This window comes from Archocentrus centrarchus, chromosome 19 (assembly GCF_007364275.1).
Source record: "Archocentrus centrarchus isolate MPI-CPG fArcCen1 chromosome 19, fArcCen1, whole genome shotgun sequence".
Lineage (NCBI taxonomy): Eukaryota > Metazoa > Chordata > Actinopteri > Cichliformes > Cichlidae > Archocentrus > Archocentrus centrarchus.
Window position 1 is genome coordinate 8,082,104 of NC_044364.1, and position 20,631 is coordinate 8,102,734.

Below are 20,631 nucleotides of genomic sequence, written 5' to 3' on the forward strand. Positions count from 1 at the left end.
TGAATATGAATAGTTTGCTTCGAGTCATTTTAGAAATGGGGAGAAAAGGACATTTTACTAATGGCATACTGCTCCACATATAAATATTCTTATTCGGTTTAATATCTTACATGGTCTCCAGGATTAGGCAGAATAAAACTTTCATCGCGATCCAATCAAGCATGTCACCAGAGCCCTGAGAGAGAGAGAAAGAGAAGACACGCAGAGATGGAGGGAGACAGGTCTGCTTGCTGCCAGCCAGCCAGGCAGGCACTGCATGTTAGTCACCTAATTTTCATGCATAGGTAGTTTGCACTGGTTAACAGCTCATGGCTCTTTTTAACCCAATATTAAATCTGCAGCAGGCTCTGTCAGCCAGGTCCTCTTAACCTGTTATAAGGTCAGGCAGCTGGACACTGAGAAAAGCACACCACACTACACCACAGTCAGTCATTTCATTTGATTACAGTTACTTAAATAAAAGCATCTGCTTCAGCTAAAGAACAAATTCTCAGCATCTTTAAAAAGTTGTTTTTCCCTTCATGAACAGCATCTTTTGGTTTATATTTAAAGGTTATGTAGTGTAAATCATATGTACTGTTGAAATAGGCAGAGAGGAGAACAACTGAACACAGCATGAGTCAAATGCAGTGTGTCGGTTTCAGGCAAGGTGGGCAGCAAAGTGATTATGGTGTTTACACAACCAGCCATTTCTGAAGGTAACCAGCTTTTTTCAAATTTAGTCTGATTCTGAAAATCTATTCAGAAAGCCTCAGGTGCATCGGCGAAACCAGCTGCCACTGTGGCAAAAAAAAAAAGAAAGAAAACTTGTTTTGCTGTGCTGCTTTCAAGATATCCAACATCTTTAACATACTGTTTACAAACTAAATGAAACAAATGCAATACCTAACAATCATCGTTAGCAACTAGTTGTTTTCGACTGAATAATTCCACAACAAAAAAGAAAAAAAGAAAAAAGTGCCTTCATGCAAATAGCTTAAAGGCACCCAGGTGTTTTTTTTATAGATAAATATTGCATGCTGTCACAGGGGTCTGATGTGTTCAAACTAGACTTCATGGACAGAGCTAACTTCTTTTTTGCCTCCCAGCTGCAAAAGCTGTAGCACCAGAAAAGATGCCAGCAGCTTCCTCGTACGGATTTCTTTCAATTGGATGAGAATTTAAAGTCTGTCTGGTCAGATCAATAGCCAAAATCTTCATCAGCATCATCGTGAGAACAGCCAGAAGCCGTCTGCTTTTCATAGATAAATATCAGCTGCTGTCAAATGGGAATATGTTGTTTACAGACTCTGGCTGGGAAACAGAGAAGGCTAATGTTCAAACCTGCCTCGCCACCTCAGTGAAACCTATTCTGAGGCTGAACCATCCCAAAGCTGATGTTCTTCACAGAAAGCATTAATTAGAATAGGGTTATCTCACAGGGCAGGTGAGAAATATATATTTGCATTCATCAGTCTGACGATGAACGCAACTGCAGAAATGGACACAGATATAAGGTGCTGTATGGGGTGGGTTTAAAGTTCAAGACAAATTATGATATGTATGTTCACTCACACATAACGCCATGTCTGTTATATTTTTGGCAGTTTTATTATTAGCAAAAATGCATACATGTGCTAATTTTTCAGGTCAGTTGAGTCCCATGCTCCTTCAAATCCTGCATGACAGAAAAAGCAAGTAATCTTTATTGTTTTATTCTGTTTTATTCTGAAACGCTAGTGTTTTACTATTATGACTAATGTATTTCATACTGGGATAAAAAATACTTTTCAGGGAAGATGAGGCTTCATTCATCTCACGCTAACCTGATCAGAATTTAAAACCCACAGTGAGAAGAGTGTAAGTTGAGTCAGCTAGTTAACAGTGCTGATCTGTCTATCATGCCATCTCACAAAATAACATGCGCGTGACGCATGAGAACGAATGCCTGATATGGTCACAGTTTAGGTCATAATGCTGCAATCAATTTAACCTGAGTAACAATGGAGCAGTATCAGTCATGGATTGGCCTCCCCAGAGCCCAGACCTCAACATTACTGAAGCAGTGTGGGATCATCCTGACAGAGAACAGAACAAAAGACAGCAAAGGTCCAAAGAAGAGCTTTGAATGTCCTTCAAGAAGCCGGGAGAACTATTCCTGAGGACTACTTAAAGAAATAACAAAAAAGCTGCCTGAGAGAGTTCAAGCTGTGTTCAAGGATAAAGGATAAAATATTAACTTTCAAGCTTGCTCAAACTGTACACACTCTGTTTTTCCCTTATACGCTGTGTTTCCATGTTTTTCTTTTTTTTTTTTTGGCACATTTCAATAAATCACTGCATCTAGTTCCCATTTTCCTAGCAAAACAAGAGAGCTGTTGACCTATAGAGCTCCACTGTCAAATGTTTTACTTGTGCAATATGTGATATACCATCACTGAGCTGATACTTTTTAGGTTTGTTTTTTAATTTTGAAAAGTTGTAAAAAATAAATAAAGTAAAAAATTTAAAATCTGTCTGAAGCATTCTGTAGACCAGAGGTCCCCAACCCCCGGGCCGTGGACCGGTACCGGGCCGTGGGACATTTGGTACCGGGCCGCACATAAAGAATAAATAACTTAAATTATTTCCGTTTTACTTATTATCTGCGCCTAAACTAAATTTTATTTTGAAAAATGGGCGGATTCGCTCCGTTACTTCCCTCCATGACTTCCTCTTGACGTGTCAAGACGTTTCTGCTCACATGATACGTCACCGCTAAAATTAAACCCAGAAGCTTCAGGCCTGTCTAACGAAATCGGTTGGTTGACCTACATAACGCTTCTTTAAATTTTTGAGTGCTCAACAAGAGTAGAAAAGCGCTATGTAAGAACTAGTCCATTTACCATTTTTATTTATCAACACCGGGGATAGCAGTGAGGTAGACCCAGCCATCAAACTGACTCTCCAGCGCTTGACACCGCGGCTCTGCAGCCACGCTCCATGTGAAATCGGCCGAACCCAGTCAAACCAGAAGCCAGCAAAAATGAGTATCAGAGAAACAAGCTCAGGGGGCTTACACTGATTCAGTGTTATGGTGAGTTGTATTTTTCATGCGCTTTATACAGTAAAAATCACCTAAGTCGAAGTCGCACAAATCGGGTTTTCGCTCTAGTTGGATGGCATCTGCAGGTCCTGATTTTTCCTAACATTAATTCCAATAAAATCATCACATAAATCCGTCGGATATTCACCTACCTCGGATGAAAAATCTGGTCCCATTGTAATAAATTTCCAGTTAAATGTGATCGCATAAACTGGATGAGTTTAGCGCTAAAACCCTCCTCAGCTCCTGTCCGCCCACTTCCATGCATCGGCTCGTTCGTGCACAACTACACACACACTAACAACGCCTGGAAATTGTTTTAGTGTTTATATCAGTTCATTTCACCGGGGACAATCGTGGCAAGTGTAAGCTACAAACTTGCACTTACGAGTAAAATTTCAGATTATAAAATTTGCAGAAGCAAATTCATAGATGAAGCAGAAGCCATTGCAGCGAAATTCGATAATAGACCCCAAACTGGGCCATTTGAATCCGACTGAGGTGATTTCTACTGTATTTGTTTTTGCGGTGTATCTTATTTTGAAGGCATGTTTTACCATGGCTCTAACAGCTGACCAGGGAGCGCTGTGGGCAGAGAGCCTGTTATTCATGTTGAGGCGGGATGTTACGAGAACGCTGCTGATAGAGTTGCATACGAATACAAAGTGGATTCCCGTTTTTTATTATTATACGTAGAAAATATCACACTTGGTTATATCATTTATTTTGACGTATTTATTCGCCACACCTTAAAAGCCGGTCCGTGGAAATATTTTCTAACACTAAACCGGTCCGCGGCTCAAAAAAGGTTGGGGACCACTGCTGTAGACCTTAGTCCAGTGAATACTTGCTAATAAACCAGGAAGGGGTACTGAATGATGATAAACATCAAAATACAATATTTCTTAAAAATTTTGGAAATCTGTGGAGGAAAAAAAAAAAAAAATCTATCAATCTATCAAATCTACCAATTTTTTTCCCCTTTGCCCAATGAATATTCATGAGAAGTTTCAGAAGAATAAGACAATGAATAAGGGGGAGTAGCAACTGAAGTTAAACATCAATGTACAGTAGTTCTCGAAAATCATCAATGTACAATTTCCTTGAAAATTTTAAAAATTCATACAACTTTGAAAAAGTCAAAAATGTTAAAATCCGTCTCAAATATTTTGTCAAATGTTGCCAATGAATACTTATGGAAAGTTTCAGAAGAGTCTGCTCATAGGTAAGAGAGAAGTAGTCATTGAAGTTAAGCATAAAATACTGTTTATCTTCAAAAAATTTTTAAATTGAAAAAACTTCAAAGTTGTTATTCTTTCCTATAGTCAAAAAGGAATTCAGGGTCCCTCAGTTGCTTAGTCAGATTCACCCCTCACTCTTCATGCCTGGTTTAAAGAAACCAAGATGGCAGTGCCAAAGCAAAGAAAAAAACAATACGCAGACATTTCTACAATTGGACAACTCACACCAAAACAATCTAAGATGGATAAATTACATCTCAATGAAACTGTTCTGTTTGCACCCCCATCCCACTCAAAAAAAACAAAACAAAAAAAAAAAAACACAACATACTCACCTAGATAAATACGTACAAAGCCAATCATCATTCCACATCACAAAGGGAAAAACACAAAGTATAAAGCAAGCTGACAGTGAAATGTTTAATGCATGAAATCACAGCATGTAGTTCTCAATAATCTTGCTGTTACCGGTAATTTGGGACATACATTTTAAACACTTTGAAACAAGCGCAGCATTTGAACAGGCCTTTGTGACATACCAGATGCGATGAGATAGCCCTCCCGGGACCGCTGCTGTATAATCTGGTCAGACCATAAGAGGCTAAGCAGAGCTAAATCTCACGCAGTTTGGCATCTGCGAGTTCACATTATGTCCCCAAACATTCGACGATAATTGGCAGTCAGACTGGTTGATGCCACTATCTTGTTTTTCCTGTCCATATGGTTGCACATCCACAGGGGAACCTCTCTTCACTGTTGTGGCTTTTTTTTTTTTTTTTTTTTTTTTTTTGCTGTTGTGCTTTTGCTCAGTTAAGTTAAAAGTAATTTAGTGTTTAGCGAGAGGCAATGTACTTCAGAGTTTGATTACAAAGCAACAGCAGGAGCGACACTCGGTGCTTGCAGCAGTAACGCCCGCATTTCGTAACCCTACAACATTTTGAAAGAATTAAATGCAGCATGTTTCTTTGCTGTGCTCTGCCCGTACCTGGCATAGCGTGGACTAGGTCACCACACAGCACCATGAACCTCGGCTTTGGTCTGAGTTGGTTAACGGCCTCCAAAGCCTGCTTAGTGAGCTCCACTTCCTCGGCCCATTCGTCCCCTCCGCCGTCACAGTCGCCGTCCCTCCAGGCCTTCATCAGCCCAAGCTGGGGGTCTGCAGCTTGGATGAAGAAAAATGGCCCAGTCCATTCATGCTCTGCATCTAAAACAAAAACAGAACAATGCATCTTTAAGCTAATTATTATGGCTATACAGGTTAGTCAGTTAACTGTCATGCACTATAAGAACACCACCTCAACAGCATCAAACTGTACAAATAAGCAGAGTTCTGGTGAACAGAAGCAGCTTAAGAGTCAGGGCATGAGTAGCACCAAAACAGAGCTAAAAGGTCAGTGAATACAGGGTTCAGACTTCAAATGAACAGCTGTAAGTCAATAATAATGTGTAATGCATAAAAAGATGAATGATTGGTAGAGTAGTAAAACTGTTAGTAGTGTGCAAAAGTCTTGAGCCATTGCAAAATATCAAGAAAAACTATAGCTTATGTTTACATTTGTGTATATATACACAAATGTAAACATAAGCTATAGTTTTTCTTGTTTTGATCCATCTGCAGGATATTAACTACTGGTTACTTCTAAACATTGTTATTTCTATACTATTAAGCCACAGGATGCTTAAAAAAAACACACACACACACAAAAAAAGAAAAAAAAGCAATAAGCAGAAACATTAAAGCTTTAAGAATTAGGTATCATCACAGCATTAGTCATTTAGTGGTGCAAGGCCTGCTGTGAAACCTCATCACATTCATTCTTGAAATTGGCACAACGCTTGATTAGGATTTAGGACCGGGAATTAAACCTCGACAGCGGAGAAGTGATGTACGTGCTCTCTCTCCATGAGTAACCAATGCTAAATAATTAACAGCGATACATGTTAGAAAATGAATGGCAAAGAACAAGTGTTTTACATAATCCTGATATATTACGCAACAGAAGGGCCCTACAATCTAATCACTCTCAAATAACAAGGCAAACAGTGCCCACCTTTCCATGAAAAGAGAAAAGCAGGCACTCAATGAGGCCTGGCTGATGGTAATGACAAGGCATGACATGGAGGACGCAAGAGAAAGCCCGCCAAAGTAATATGGAAATGGGAGTCTTATTGTTTCCCCCCGAAATGGACAGATACTAAGAGCAGGTGTAAACAACAGCTTTCTACTCATTTAGTTTCCGGAGGATGTGGAAGCAGTACCACTGTAGTTATGCACCGCGCCGACTGTGGAGGGGCTGCATCTGCACAAATCCCCTCACTCTCACTCAGCAGGGGCTTGTAACTCTTCAGCATCCTGTGTTTAACATGCTCTCCATGTATCACTCTCCCAAATGAGCTGATGATAATTCTGTCCTCCAGAGAAACTTGAGCAAAGATAAGAAAAGAAAGCACAACAACAACAACAAAAGAAAAACAAAAAAAAAAAAACACGCCTTGCTCCTGGGAGGAAAACTCGTAAAAGCTCAACAGTGAAGAACTCGGTGTAATTGACATTTATGAGACAGATTCTGCTTTTATGATTATCTTCATCATCTTGTCAACCAAATTATTTTAGAATGCCTCAATCTAAACTAGGCTGGCCTTGATCTCAGCTTATGACTACACATTGAGTACTGTTGATGAATTCTAAGGCTGGGAGGATCAATGTAACAAAGTTCAGAAGCACCTAATATACATTCTCTTACTTTTGTTATATACTGTACTGAGCAAAGATATTGAGCCACCCCTCATTTTTTTATATTTTGCTTCCAAGGAGCCAGACTTATCATTTTTAAAGTGTCTTGAAAAATAGTTCTCCAGACTTTGAGTTCAAAGTTTTCTTTCTTTGGACAACGGCTGCTTTTCCATTCATTTTCAGTCCAGTCCTTGTACATGACCATTTTCACAGAAATGTCTTTTCTTTTATTGAACCACTTAACACTGAATCATTCAAGCATTAAAAAAAAGGCGCCTAACTCAAGGGATGAATCAGTGTTTTGTGTCCACCTTACAGACAATGCTTCACAGAGTTGAAGTAGCACACACATCTCAACAACAACTGTTCAGGGAAGACTGCTTGAATCTGGACTTTATAGTCAAATTGCTGAAAAGAACCCACTTCTAAGGAAAACAAGAAGAAGAGAATGGCTTGGGCCAAGGAACACAAGGAATGTACTTTACACCAGTGGAAATCTGTCCTTTGGTCTAATGAGTCCAAATTTTAGATTTTTGGTTCCAAACGCCAGATGCAGAAAAGGTGAGCAGATGGTTCCTTCATGTGTAGTTCCCACCATGAAGTACAGAGGAGGAAGTGTGATGGTATGGGGGTGCTCTGCTGGTTACACTGTTGGCGATTTATTCAAAATCCAAGGCACACTTAACCAGCATGGCTACCACAGCATTCTGCAGCGGCGTGGAATCCCCTTTGGTTTGCGTTTGTGGGGCCATCATTTGTTTTTCAACAGGACAATGACCCCAAACACACATACAGGCTATGTAGTGGCTAAAGCGGGTGATTGAGTGATGCATCAGATGGCCTGGCCTCCAACAATCATCTCATCTAAACCCAACTGAGATGGTTAGATATATATATATATATATATATATATATATATATATATATATATATATATATATATATATATATATATATATATATATATATATATATATATATATATATATATATATATATATATATATATATATTCAATAATGGTCATCTCAGGCACACACTTGATGTTCCAACATTCTGTTTCCGTGGGGTAGCCAATAAGAACAAAGTGTGCTTAAAAGAAGGGGAAAGCAAGCTAAAGCTTTTTTTTTTTTTTTAAACAGTGAGGGGCTGCCACTAGATGATAAATAAGCATTATTTTTTTAACTGAGTCATGCAAACAGTTCACAAATAAAAATATGGAAATGAGCATAAAAGACCCCCCTTAAGTTTGGTGGCAAAAGCCTAATTTTATCTTAGCAGGCTGTGACAGCCTGTCAGCATTTTTACTTCTTGAGAGGATAAAGACTAAAGCTGCATTTTAAAGTGCAACTTGACCCCCAGCTCTGAGTCGAACGCCATCCATTGCATAATTTGGAAAAAAAAAATCCTAAAAAGTTTGTGAGAGCAGGTAGAGACTGAGGAGGAGTTGTGGATGTGTGATGCAGAGGATACTCAGAAAAATGGAGAGTGATATAAAATAGTTTATAGTTTCTAATGACTTTAGACCTCCAGAATCTTCACCACACTAAATCTAAAAGGGAGACTTAGTGTGGTGGAGGACCAAGGTGTCAAATTAAATTGAGCTGTTAGCTGTAGCCCAGATAATGCCCGAAGTCAGAGCTCACTCACTGACTCTCTCTTCCTCTCAGGTATCAATGAGCCATCCTAACATCTCAAATAAATAAATGAATAAATAAATAAATCACTATGTATCAGGTTAGCAAATTAGTGCAGTCTCCTACTGATAACAAGTCTCAATTTGTAAATATTTCAAAATGAGAGCAGCTTCACACACTTCCACTTAAGGGTAGTGTATGGAGGTGGTGTGTCAGGCAATCCTGATTACAGAGCATGAACAATGAAATGACATTTTTTAAATCAATTTGATAGAACTGTGCTTGCAAAATCCTCCTGGTCTTAAGCTTGGGATCTTTTGCATGCATGGCAAATGTGTTAACCACTACGCCAAAGAGCCACCCACTTAAGTATTTCAGTTATACTTTTACAGCTCTGAACTAACCTTTTAAAACACACCAAAAATTTTCAAGGGCACACCTTTACAATCAAGACCAGTTTTAGAATTTTGCTGCAGCTTAAATATGCTTTCATATGGATTTTACTTCCTGAAAATACAAACTTTGGCTGGAATATTCGTTGCAAAGGAATGTAGGAAAAAAAAAAAGACATGGTCAAAGTGTGCACATGCACACATGTACAATATATGAATGTATGGCCCAATGAATGCCAGTCTTGCCCTTGAGTATTCAATTACTCTAACAGCAGACAAAACATTTCACCGGGCTCATAAAAAAAATTTTAAAAAATGTTCAAAAAGTGCACTTTTTTTTTAAAAATACATTCAGCATACTGTACTTTATAGTGCAAAATTTCCCCTGTATGGAGTAAGGTGTCTGACTAGTTCACAGGAAAATTAAAAACAAAAACAGGCAATTGCGCTCACAACCAGAGATAAGAAGCAGCCCTCTTGTGTGGTTGCAGTGGTTGGGTGCAAAGTCAAACACAAAAACCGCTCTGATTTCTCAGGTGGCAGTACTTGCACTTCACATAACAAAACGAATTACCATTTCAGATTACAGTGCATGGGGGTTTCTTTTGCTGCAGAAAATAAAATACTGAAGATCTCAATTTCCTCCCTGAGCTTCCTCATACTCGCCTGCTTCCAGCAGGAGGTGCTAATAAACTAAACAGACAGGAGGGCTGGGAGCTCATAAACACACAGCTGCGGGCACTGCGATTATGTTTTAAATCTTAAATAGCTTAACTGCAGGACTGCACCATACCATTTAAGAGTAAAACTTCTAAATGTAATTCACTTAAGTTTATTCTCGCACACAACTAAACACAAGGACTAAAATAAGCCTGTCTCAACCTTAGAGGATGAATTTAGCTATAAATGAATGACTAATTAGAAGCTACAGTCCAAGTCAAGCATGTTTTATTTTTAAGTTTTAAGTTATGTATGACTATTAATCAGCTTTGTAATTCTTCTGCACTGTTGTGCAAAAGAGTTAGAAACAAATACAAATCGAGATACCCACCCAAAGCTGCAACCACTGGATTTACTGAATGCCCTGATTTGATTTATTGCAGATTGCCACGCTGCATACTTTAATTTTGTAAACACGAGCTAGCTAGCTAGCCACCTCCTCTTGCTGCGGTTGACAGCGTCGACCGGTTGATAAAAACAAAGCTACGCGAACCTTGTAAGTGACAGCTTTAGCCCTGTCAAACTATTAACCTGTAGCCGCCAACAATTTGCTTCACCGACGCTGCCAAGTTGGTGATCGCTAGCTCACATAAGTTACTTAGCTGGCGAAGCTAACGAAGCTAACGACAAGTCACTTACCTTCAGTGAGTCCGCTGAATGTCCGATGTTTTGCCTTGAGAAAGATATTCTCAGCCATAACATCCACTGGTTAAAGAGTCTCCCGAGCAAACTAACGCGTGGCTTGTAGGTCCGAGCAGGATTGGTATGTAGCTGTCGTATTTCGCCCCAGCTGTTCCTGCGGCTAGCTAAACCCGAAACTATCGGCGATCGATTAAACAGCCTGTGTGTGTGTGTGTGTGTGTGTGTGTGTGTGTGTGTGTGTGTGTGTGTGTGTGTGTGTGTGTGTGTGTGTGTGTGTGTGTGTAGCGGCCCCCAGCATGACTACAAGACGCAAGCAAGTACAGGCGGAAAGAAGTCACGCTAACAGGTTTCCCCACAAGCTGTTAAACCAGGAGCTCCCTTTCTGTTTACTATTTAAATAGCCTACACATCAAATAAAAAAGAAAGAAAGAAAGAATTGCGCTATCATTTTAGCCACAAACCATAATTAAATACTATATATATATATATATATATATATATATATATATATATATATATATTAAACACACGCATCTCCCTCGAATAAACCTTCATAAGTCAAACATTTGAATCGTCCGCATCTTTGTGCATGTTACTGTCGCTGTGTGTGAAAATGGCAAAATGACAGATCGCACTAAAAGAAGAACCTTGGACAGAGGACGGAGCCTTTCAGAACCACGGAGAGAGGCACACGCACCCGCCCTCTTTTCAGGACCGATTGTCTGGATGCTTTAATACGATTTGAATAAGGACAAATTCAAGGGTTTTTCTCGCTTTCAGTGCTTCCAGACAGTTTGAATACCTCGAAGGCCCTTTGGAAATCGGATTTTTATCCAGAAAATGAATCATCAGAACTAACATAGGGATTTGCAGGTGGAAATATATTAATCTTTTATGATTTTTCATTGCACCTAACCTATAGTGAAGACAGTTTTCACCTGAAGCAGCTCTTATTTGAGGTGAAAAATCTAATATGAATAAATAAATGAATGGCTATTTTATTTTCATGTCTGGATATATTATCCATCTCTTATGTCAATATCGAGATATGAAAACAAAACATTCATTCAGTCATTACTGGATTATCTAACTCATTATTCAGCCACTTGCACTACCACCATTATCTAACAACAGTAAAACGTGCCAAAATTAATTACCCAGGAGATATTTCGTTATGTAACAAACATACAAACAGCCCCACAAACCCGACGCGATCCACGAATCCGAAGAAAGCAAGCGCTACATCTGCATCCGTTGATGCCATGTTATATTTGAGCCAGATCAAAAATGTAAACAACATGCAAGTTTTTAAAACAATATTTGTTTAGATCCATAAATAAAGGTCAATATAGAATAAAGCGAGTTTTGTTCACCACCTCATTTGGCTCACAATATGTGTGGAATTACGCATGCCAACCATACAGCTGTACAGAATGAAGCATTCATGAGATGCGCGCCTGAGTGGGGTGTAAAGTTATCTAGCTGCACGTCTACTTTGGTTTGACGGTTGTTCGGGTAGAAAGAAAATCGTTCCTACAGGGAAACTCTCACAGCAAGGTTTGCCGATTTTATTTTAAGTACCCGCTTCGTGGGTTTGTTTGTTTTGGTGCTTTGAGCACCAGAAGGCGAGAGAGGGCAGAAGTTTCTGTGGCAGATATTTCAAAACTGGGAAACGCACACTAAAAGAGTATGGATGGATTAATACCCCAACAAGCCAGAGGAAAAAGATATATAACTGTTTTGGGGGGGTAAAAAAGAGCGGTCTCTGATTTTAGGCAAATTAGACTTAATATTTTCGCCTTTCCTGAACAAACAAGTTCTCTGTTTTGTCTTGTGCCATTTTACTGCCAAAGGTTGTGTGATTTTCGCCTGGCCCTGGTTTCACAATAAAACGACACAATTTGCGAGGATTGCGCGTTGAGGTAACCAAATGCGCTGATTTTATGAATCTGTGTTCCGCACAGATTCGATTGCCAAAAACCACAAGAGTGAGACATATGCCAGTGGTGAAATATTACTCATTATGGAGTTGTGTTATTCGGTTATGGCACATTTAAACTACACACTGAGTCTTAAGGCCTTACTGTTTCCTGCAAAGTCCCCTGGGATCTATAGGTATTGAGTCACATCTTTAGTAGGGGGATTTTTTTTTCTCAAAATGTATCACCTGTTCTTAGAAGCTCTGCCAGCCGCTGCCTATTGTAACACATTAAGCTACTTGTGATTTCAGGATTTCTCTAACAATGGCAACCTACAATTGGAAGTATCAAAAAAAAAAAACGGGGCTCCCACGACTTTCCTCACAGTGATGTGCATATTTCAGAGGCTTTTATCATAATATTTCGCAATAAATGCTCTCTCTCTCTCTCCCTCTCGGAGTCAGCCCTTGCAGTCTCACTCCCTCCCTCTGTTTTCCTCCTCCTCTCCTTTTGCGCACCAGGCTCTCCCACCCTCGGCTCTTCTATTCGCTCACTGCGCTCTCGTCCTCGGTGCGGCTTGTGTCTCTGCCTACTCCCGTGCGTAAGTGCGCACAGATAGAGCAGTGAAGTGATGCACTCCCGAAAACGCACAATCTGAGCCTGCAAAAACCACACATAGATGCGCGACCGCTGGAGAGGAGTTGAATTAAACCAAGTTCAGTCCACGTAGGTTGTTTTTATTCTGCGCGTTTGTTTTTGGACAAGGATATGTTAGCAAAGATGTTCATCGGCGCGGATATTTCTGGACTTTTCGGCATATCATGACCGTGCGCCCTGTCCCCTCTCTTCAAGTCTTTTCGTTTCCGCGTGAAGTTGAACGGAGGAGAAAGCACAATGAGAGGGAAATACTTTCTCCTCTGCTTCTTGTTGCTCAAACTTATGGCTCTTGTATGCAAGGCTGACGGGATTCCAGGAGCGCTTGGAGGATTCGTAATGATTGCCACCTCGAACGGCTCCACGGTGGAGGAGAGCGTGTCCGAGGAGACCCCGCACACGGAGGACAACTGTCGGGGTTACTACGACGTGATGGGCCAGTGGGACCCACCGTTTATCTGCAAAACGGGCGTGTATTTGTACTGCTGCGGCACCTGTGGCTTCCGCTTCTGCTGCTCTATCAAGGAGTCGCGGCTCGACCAGAGCACCTGTACAAATTATGACACTCCGATGTGGATGAAGAGCGGACAGACACCCTACAAAAAATCGAACAAGATGCACGACAGCACCAAAGACAAGACGAACTTAATAGTTTACATCATTTGTGGAGTAGTGGCCATCATGGCTCTTGTGGGGATTTTCACCAAATTGGGGCTGGAAAAGGCGCACCGACCCCAGAGAGAGAATATGTACAGGTAAGTCTCTCTCTCTCTCTCTCTCTCTCTCTCTCCTTCTCTGTCTGCTTCTTTCGGTGCGCTTGTTTACAAAGACACTTGCAGTAGTAACCTACGCACGCAGTGATCTGGAGCGCGCAACGCGTGGTTCTTAATCTCACCCCTTGGGTATATCAGAAGTTCATATTTGTGACAAAATAAAGGAAAAGCCTGAACCCTTGACCTCTTCAGTAGGGGGATCAGGCGGCTCTGTTATGCGATCGGTTGTTCCAACCATTTTTATCCCGATAGGAGTAGTCTCCTGTAAGTGAATATGTCTCCATCAGTACTACAGGAGGCATTACTTAATGGTTCAGTAAGTATGAAAGTGATGGGGGGGGTGCTTTCCGCTTTGCAATTACCAGATCAAAACCTAACTGAATACCTTGACCAGTGTGTTAGACAGCACTCCCCACCATCATAATCAAAAACACCAAAATGAGGGAATATCTTTTGGAAGGTCCTCCAGCAAAGGTGTAGAGACAAAAGAGCATCGAAGCTGTTCTAGCTGCACGTGGTGGTCCAGCACCAGGGTACATTTTCCTTTAATTTGTCACCTGTCTATGCCCTAGAACATCATAAATGAACTGCAACTTGCAATGCACTGTGCATATTATATTTCACACACTGACTGCGGTTTCTGGGCAACAAGAGCAATCTTTGGTATCTTCTGTATTGAGACTCTTTCTGAACAGGATACTGTATATTCTTTCCACTCCAGTCTGTCCATCTCTTGTGGCATAGCGTAACATCAAGTGAACTACTCTCCTCTCATCTGAGGGGGCGGTTTCTGTCAGTAGAGTAAGGTGGCATTGCACTCCATTGTGTATCTGTTTTTGAATGGAGATCACTGGCCTTTTTTTTTTTTTTTTCATTTTTTTACACCTTCATAGTGTAGTAATTTAATAGGTTAGAGTGTATGTGCAATAATTGCAGAAAAAAAAGGATCAAATGAAAGCAAATCTTTCCCATTCATTGGAGAATCTAATTTTTCTGGTTAGCTGCACCTTATAATGTCACGAAACGATGGTGTGCACCAGTACAGCCCAACTGAATAATTAAATTAGCCATGTTATGCACAGTTCCTCATGTCTGCACTCCTCATTCATCACCTTCTCTCTGTCTCACACGCTCTCCCTCATATGCTTTCCCTCTGTCTGACAGGGCCGTCGCCAATGTGCTGCAGGGCGGGTGTCCAGGTGAGCAGTATCGTGGGGAAGAGGCCCTAGGGATGCATTCACAGCACTATGTCTCCAGGGCCACAAACTTCCGTGAGTTTTTTTCTTTTTCTTCTGGCATTTCTGGTCAGCTCATTATTGTGAACAGTGTGTATAACTTAGAGCAGCATATGGAGGTGTGGGTGGGGTGTGTGTCAGCAAAAAAGCTGCTTATTTAAACCGACGTTGAGTGTGTGCCGGTTGGTGTCAGAGGACCCTGTGAAGTCATTTGAAGTGATGGAAGGATGTAAGAGTTTGGGATCAAGTCAGTCATCTCAGCTGGAGTCAAACGTTTTAAAACCAAACTCTGGTATCTGGTCGATGGTGCATATTCAGAAAATCACAGAGAGAAAACACACATCCCTGCGGGCTTGTTTTATTTATTTTTATTTATTTATTTTTTTGTTTCAAATGACAGAATTGGCTTTTGTTTTATCTCACAGTGGCCAGATATCCATCCATTTCATAAGAGGCTAGAAAGAGAATATCTCCACGTCTTTTCAGGAGCTTTTCAAATTCAGCTGTTATTCACCGTTTTATTTTGGTTCATGCCCACATGATATAATGAGAGAAAGAGGCAAGTGGGAGTGTGTGTGTGTAAGAGGAAGTGGTGGTGGTAGTGTGTTTGTACTGTATGTGTGTGTGTGGGTGTGTGTGTGGGGGGGGGGGGGGGGGGGGATAACACAAAGCATATGAATGCCATCTATTTATGCTGTGTCCCGTGGGCTGCTACAGTATCAAGCTTATTTGCTTTTAGAAAACAGAAGATCAAACAGATGAATGCTCACAATGCACTTGTAAAAGTACATAAATATGTGCAGATCAGAGAGTACAGTACATGCACATATAACACATTCAGGCTCCCTTAAAGTTGCATCACCTTTTTTTTATGCCAAAACAAAAAAACAAAAACAAAAACAAATGTAGTCTGATATTCACCACAACCGATGGGTTTGAGACACAGAGTGACACAGAGGTCTCTCTCTTGCTCTCTCTCTCTCTCTCTCTCTCTCTTTCTTATCATCTAGCGCTATACCTGAATGGCACCTTGTACCATTAAAAGTGACTGGAGCTGAAATCCTCACACATCAAAAAAAAAATCTCCCTTTTTTTGTGCATTTGCATGCATTCGCTCTCTTTTGTGAGTGCAGAAAGAAAATCTGTTCTGTCAATTTTTTTTATTTTTTTTTACAAAATATGAAACAAGTTACCATTTAGATGACACCCCCCCCTCCTCGGTTTCCAATTTTGACCATGTAGAGCCAGCAGTATCCATAAATTCCCGTCTTTAAACTTTACACACATCGCAGTTACAAATGATTGTTACTGAATCGGGATGTCTGCATAAGAGGCAGAGAGTGGTTCATTTGTGAGAATGAGATAAATACACAATCCTACAACAGCTCCCCAACGACAAGGTGACATAACCCTACTCGGCATGAAGCACTACACCCACAGATGCCATCAACATCGTGATGAGAACACATCTCATGGAAAATGGGAAAAGAAAGGTTGCATTTTTTTTTTTAAGTGTTGTTTTTTGGGAGGGAGGTGGGAGTCCTAAGCTCAAAAAAGTCCTACCATGAAAAGAGATGAATAACGCTTTCAGTGGGTGTCAGGGTCCGCTGAAGTCTTTTTTTTCTCTCCACACTGTGGGAGAGAAGAGATAGCTCGGTGGCCTATCACCTAAGTGGCCAGGAGGACATGGCTGTGAAATAGCGATTATTATTTGCAATGTGGAACCTGCTCCCCTTAACCTTCTAATCCTCTGGCTTGTGGGTAATCATGTGGAATGTTATTAACCTCCGTGATCTGCCAGGATCCTCCCACGACAGCTACCTGATTGGTTTGCGGACCCCCTTCTGTCAGCACGGGAGGCGATTTATCAGGGTTGCAGGAACGGAGGTGAATTACATATGGATTTGCTGGACATGGATGTGTTATTCTTATTTTAAATGATTAACAGAAGATAAATAGACTGAAAAGGGCAAGGTGATTTATCATTACAAGCGCTGCTGTGAATGTGAAAAACAGATGGGGGGAAGGAGAAAAAGAAGAGTGAAGAGAGTGGTAATGGCAATGTAAAGATAAGTACTCGGGTTAAAGGGTCTGTTGTGCACACTATGCACACAAAGGGAGCCTGCTCAGATATAGTGAAAGATTGTGCTGGAAAATCTATTTTTAGTGCAAAGCGCATATTGATTATAGCTTATGGCCAGATTGCCCTATTACTGGCATGATTGAACCTGGTCTGGCAGCTCATCTTTGTTTATTTAATGGGAGAAAATTCCTTTGGGTCTTGTGTGACTGTCAGAATGCTATTTGTCTGTGTAGGCATCACTGATGACCACTGTTGTGTTGCCATTTATAAGGTTCAGTCTGTTTGTTAACAGAGGAATAGGATTCATTGCTGTATGTCCCACAAATATCAGTACTACACAAGTCTGAGGTCCCCCTCCCCGCAACCTACTCAAAAACCCAGAGACTTGTTTAAATCCCTAAAAGGCTGAACATCCTGCGTCTTTCCACTTTCAGCATCAAAGAGTGGAAGAGACAAAGACGAGAGGGATGGGAAAAAAGAGGGGAAAGTAAGATCGGGAAAAAGGAGGAAATGGTACAAAGAGAGGAGTTAAATGATCTCAGTGGCAACATCCAGACTGATGGCAACGATCACTGTTGAAGGACATAGCTTTGTGTTTGCTGTATGTTCTATATTAAAGCACTCTGAAAGCTCCACTCCTCCATGGGTGGATATGACAACTCTTGAGTGATTAGTGTTTAATTCAGGGTGACTTTCACCAAAGTTTTTAGCACTATAAGCTAGAAGTCCTCCGTTTAATCTGATCTCATTGCTGCGACCTGTGCTGTATAATCTAATGAAGTCCTTAGTTGTGAAATTTTATTGTTAAAAAAAAAATTTTAGTTATCCTTGTGACTGAACAAGTTCTCCAGACCAGTAATGCACTGGGTAATGCACTCAAGAGCTTTAGGTGGGCATCACTAAGACAAAGTGTGCATACACCCACACACACACACACACACACACACACACACACACACACACACACACACACATACACACACACACACACACACACCATACATATCTCTCTGTATTCACAATGCAATTTACCATTTGCCGGCTTAATTACCTTCCCAGTAGTTATAATCTTTTCCTAAACATTCTGAGATGGGAAGGATGAAATTTTAATAGGTAATTGCTTCTGAGATTGCACAGGCACGAGAAAAGACCCTGTCTGCAAAATGCTCCTGCTCCGCCTTGCGACTGTGAATGTGTGTACGAGTTTGTGCGCGAGCAAATGAAAGTTTATGCAGGCATACAATGTGCCTGCAGTGCGTAAACCTGTTTTCATGCACTGTACAAGTCTGTCAAGAGGAGTTGTACATATCCTTCGCTAAAAGTAGGTGACTGTGTGACCTTGTCTTCCCAGCTGTCATCCGAGCCTCCAGCACGTCACATCTGATTGCAGAGTGCCAGAGCTGAAAGCAGAGCCTCAGATAGTGAACCTACATGCAGGCCGTAGAAACAAGCAAAGAGAGGCTGTGAAAGAGAAAATGACAGAGCTGTAGGTAGTTATCTGTGAGGCGTCACTCCAGTTCCGGCTCCGTTTGAAGCTCAGCTTCTGTCCTTGTGTTCAAACAGGCAGGAAAAGCACAGTTGAGGTTCCATCCCAGAGTTTGTCTTTCAGGCTCATAGCCGGCTGGAGTGACAGTAAAGCTTCCACTACATCTGCAGTTAGTTCTCTTTGATCCAAACTGCTGAGTAAAAATTTGTCCCATTTTTACTTGACTTTGCTGTCATTCTCACACAATCAAATTTAGTGGACTTTACATGCAATTAAAAGAGAACTAAACTGTTTTTTTTGGGAAATATGATTATTTACTTATTTAGATCTGAAGATTGACCCTGTTTCCTATCTGTTTACGGAAGAAAAAGTATAGAGGTGTTGGACTTCGCAGGGGCTGAACTTTGCTACAGATTCTGTTCATAAGTTTTATGGACAAAGTTTTTGGTGCAGCTGAGGGGTGGAGCTTTTCAGGTTCAGTGGTCCAGAAATCTCGTCTCTGATTTTTATGGATGAAGTGGTCTTGTTGGCTTCATCAAGCGAAGACGTCCAGCTCGCACAGCTAGGCGCCTGGGATGAGAATTAGCACCACCAAGTCTAAGGCCGTGGTTCTCACTGAGAAAAGGGTGGAGTCCCGACTCTTTGTCGAGAATAAGTTGCTGCCTCAAGTGGAGGAGTTTAAGTATGTAGACACTGTACCGGTCTTGGTGAGGAGAGAGCTGAATTTGAAAGCAAAGCTGTTGATTTACTGGTCAACCTACTGTATGTTCTGCGCCTCTTGGATGAGGTGTTCTGGGCATGTCCCACTAGGAAGACGCTCTAGGACCCAGGAGGACATACTGAGCTGGAGGAGGTGGCTGGGGAAAGGGAGGTCTGGTGGTCTGCTTAGACTGCTGCGCCCAATGACCCAGACAGCAAGAAATGGATTGATGGATGACACTTAGAAGTTGTTAATTGAGCTTGTACAAAACAAAACCAAAAAAAAAACCTACAAAAACAACAAGATGCATTTTTACAAAATGTGCTATTTGCTAGCTAGCTAAGTAGCTGTGTATAATTGGGCTGTATATTTCTGTACTGGACAACAAATTATAGTGCAAAAATTACCTATTTTATTTTTGTCTTGATAAAATTAAGTGTATTTTATATATATTTATATATATATATTTTGGTAGTAGTGGCTTCTTTATACTGTATAGATTTGAGATTACTGATATTGTCTCTTTTGTGTAAGCAGCTGTCACTGTGTTGACAGTTGTTTCTAATCAGGAAAGCTTGGCAACATCTGTTTACATCAGAGTCCCCTTCCTGTGAAGACAAACATGCCCTATATGGTATTTTGCATGTAGCTATTTTTATCCTTTTTAGCACTATAAATTTCAAACCATTTCAAGAAATCAAATTAGCTGCTCAGACTCTAATGCTGTGTCACATGGTAATCAGGAGAGCTACATCTCCAGGCCCATTTGGCTTCATCATTCATATGTGGTGTTTGAAACTTGGGTTTATGGATGACTCATGGAGAAATGATAAGGCAGAAATGTCTGCAATCTTTGGCACGATTCCTTTCCTGTTTGCTGTCACATAACACAAGTCTCTTCGTGATACCTTGCATTAAATGTGATTTAGTTGGTTTGAAAACCTCATTTGCAGCCTTGCTATAGGGTTTAATAAGGCTACGGAGACCAACAAAGTGAAAACAGCAAGTCACAAGCTCAGATTCTCAGAAAGTGCAGAACTGTCTCCTCCTCTTCCTCTCCAGGGCCTCATTCCTGCACCCTCTCTCTGCCTAATTATCTTAATGTGAGGCCCCTCAGCAGCCCTGGGACACCATTAGACTCCTGCTTATTAGGGCTTGGGGGGTCTCAAAGCTGGCAAGCATCGACCAACAGTAGACATTCACTCAGTTTAGACACAGAGGGAGGCCTGACAAAGAGGTGTCAACACTGCCTGAGGAGGGAGACTGGGACTGGGAGGAGAATAAAGGCAAAAAGGTTTTAGAAACTGAGAAGAAAGAAATAGACAATCTAGGGAAGAAAGTGCATTTTTAA

The 20,631-nt window shown here is 40.9% G+C and overlaps 2 protein-coding genes across 2 annotated transcripts in view; one reads left to right on the forward strand and one right to left on the reverse strand.

Moving 5' to 3' along the window:
* cpped1 (calcineurin-like phosphoesterase domain containing 1) overlaps nt 1-10,620 on the reverse strand; it is a 50,988-nt gene extending 40,368 nt beyond the window's left edge. Inside the window, exons 1-2 of the mRNA XM_030754674.1 lie at nt 10,428-10,620; nt 5,291-5,509 (exon numbers count right to left, since the gene is read on the reverse strand). Coding sequence (XP_030610534.1) covers nt 5,291-5,509; nt 10,428-10,485 — 277 coding nt within the window. The 5' untranslated portion in view covers nt 10,486-10,620. The remainder of the gene's footprint in view (nt 1-5,290; nt 5,510-10,427) is intronic.
* A 2,565-nt stretch (nt 10,621-13,185) lies between these two features.
* The window catches only part of shisa9a (shisa family member 9a), a 46,791-nt gene continuing 39,345 nt past the window's right edge, over nt 13,186-20,631 (forward strand). Inside the window, exons 1-2 of the mRNA XM_030755681.1 lie at nt 13,186-13,758; nt 14,941-15,047. Of these exons, the coding sequence (XP_030611541.1) occupies nt 13,244-13,758; nt 14,941-15,047 (622 nt within the window). The 5' untranslated portion in view covers nt 13,186-13,243. The remainder of the gene's footprint in view (nt 13,759-14,940; nt 15,048-20,631) is intronic.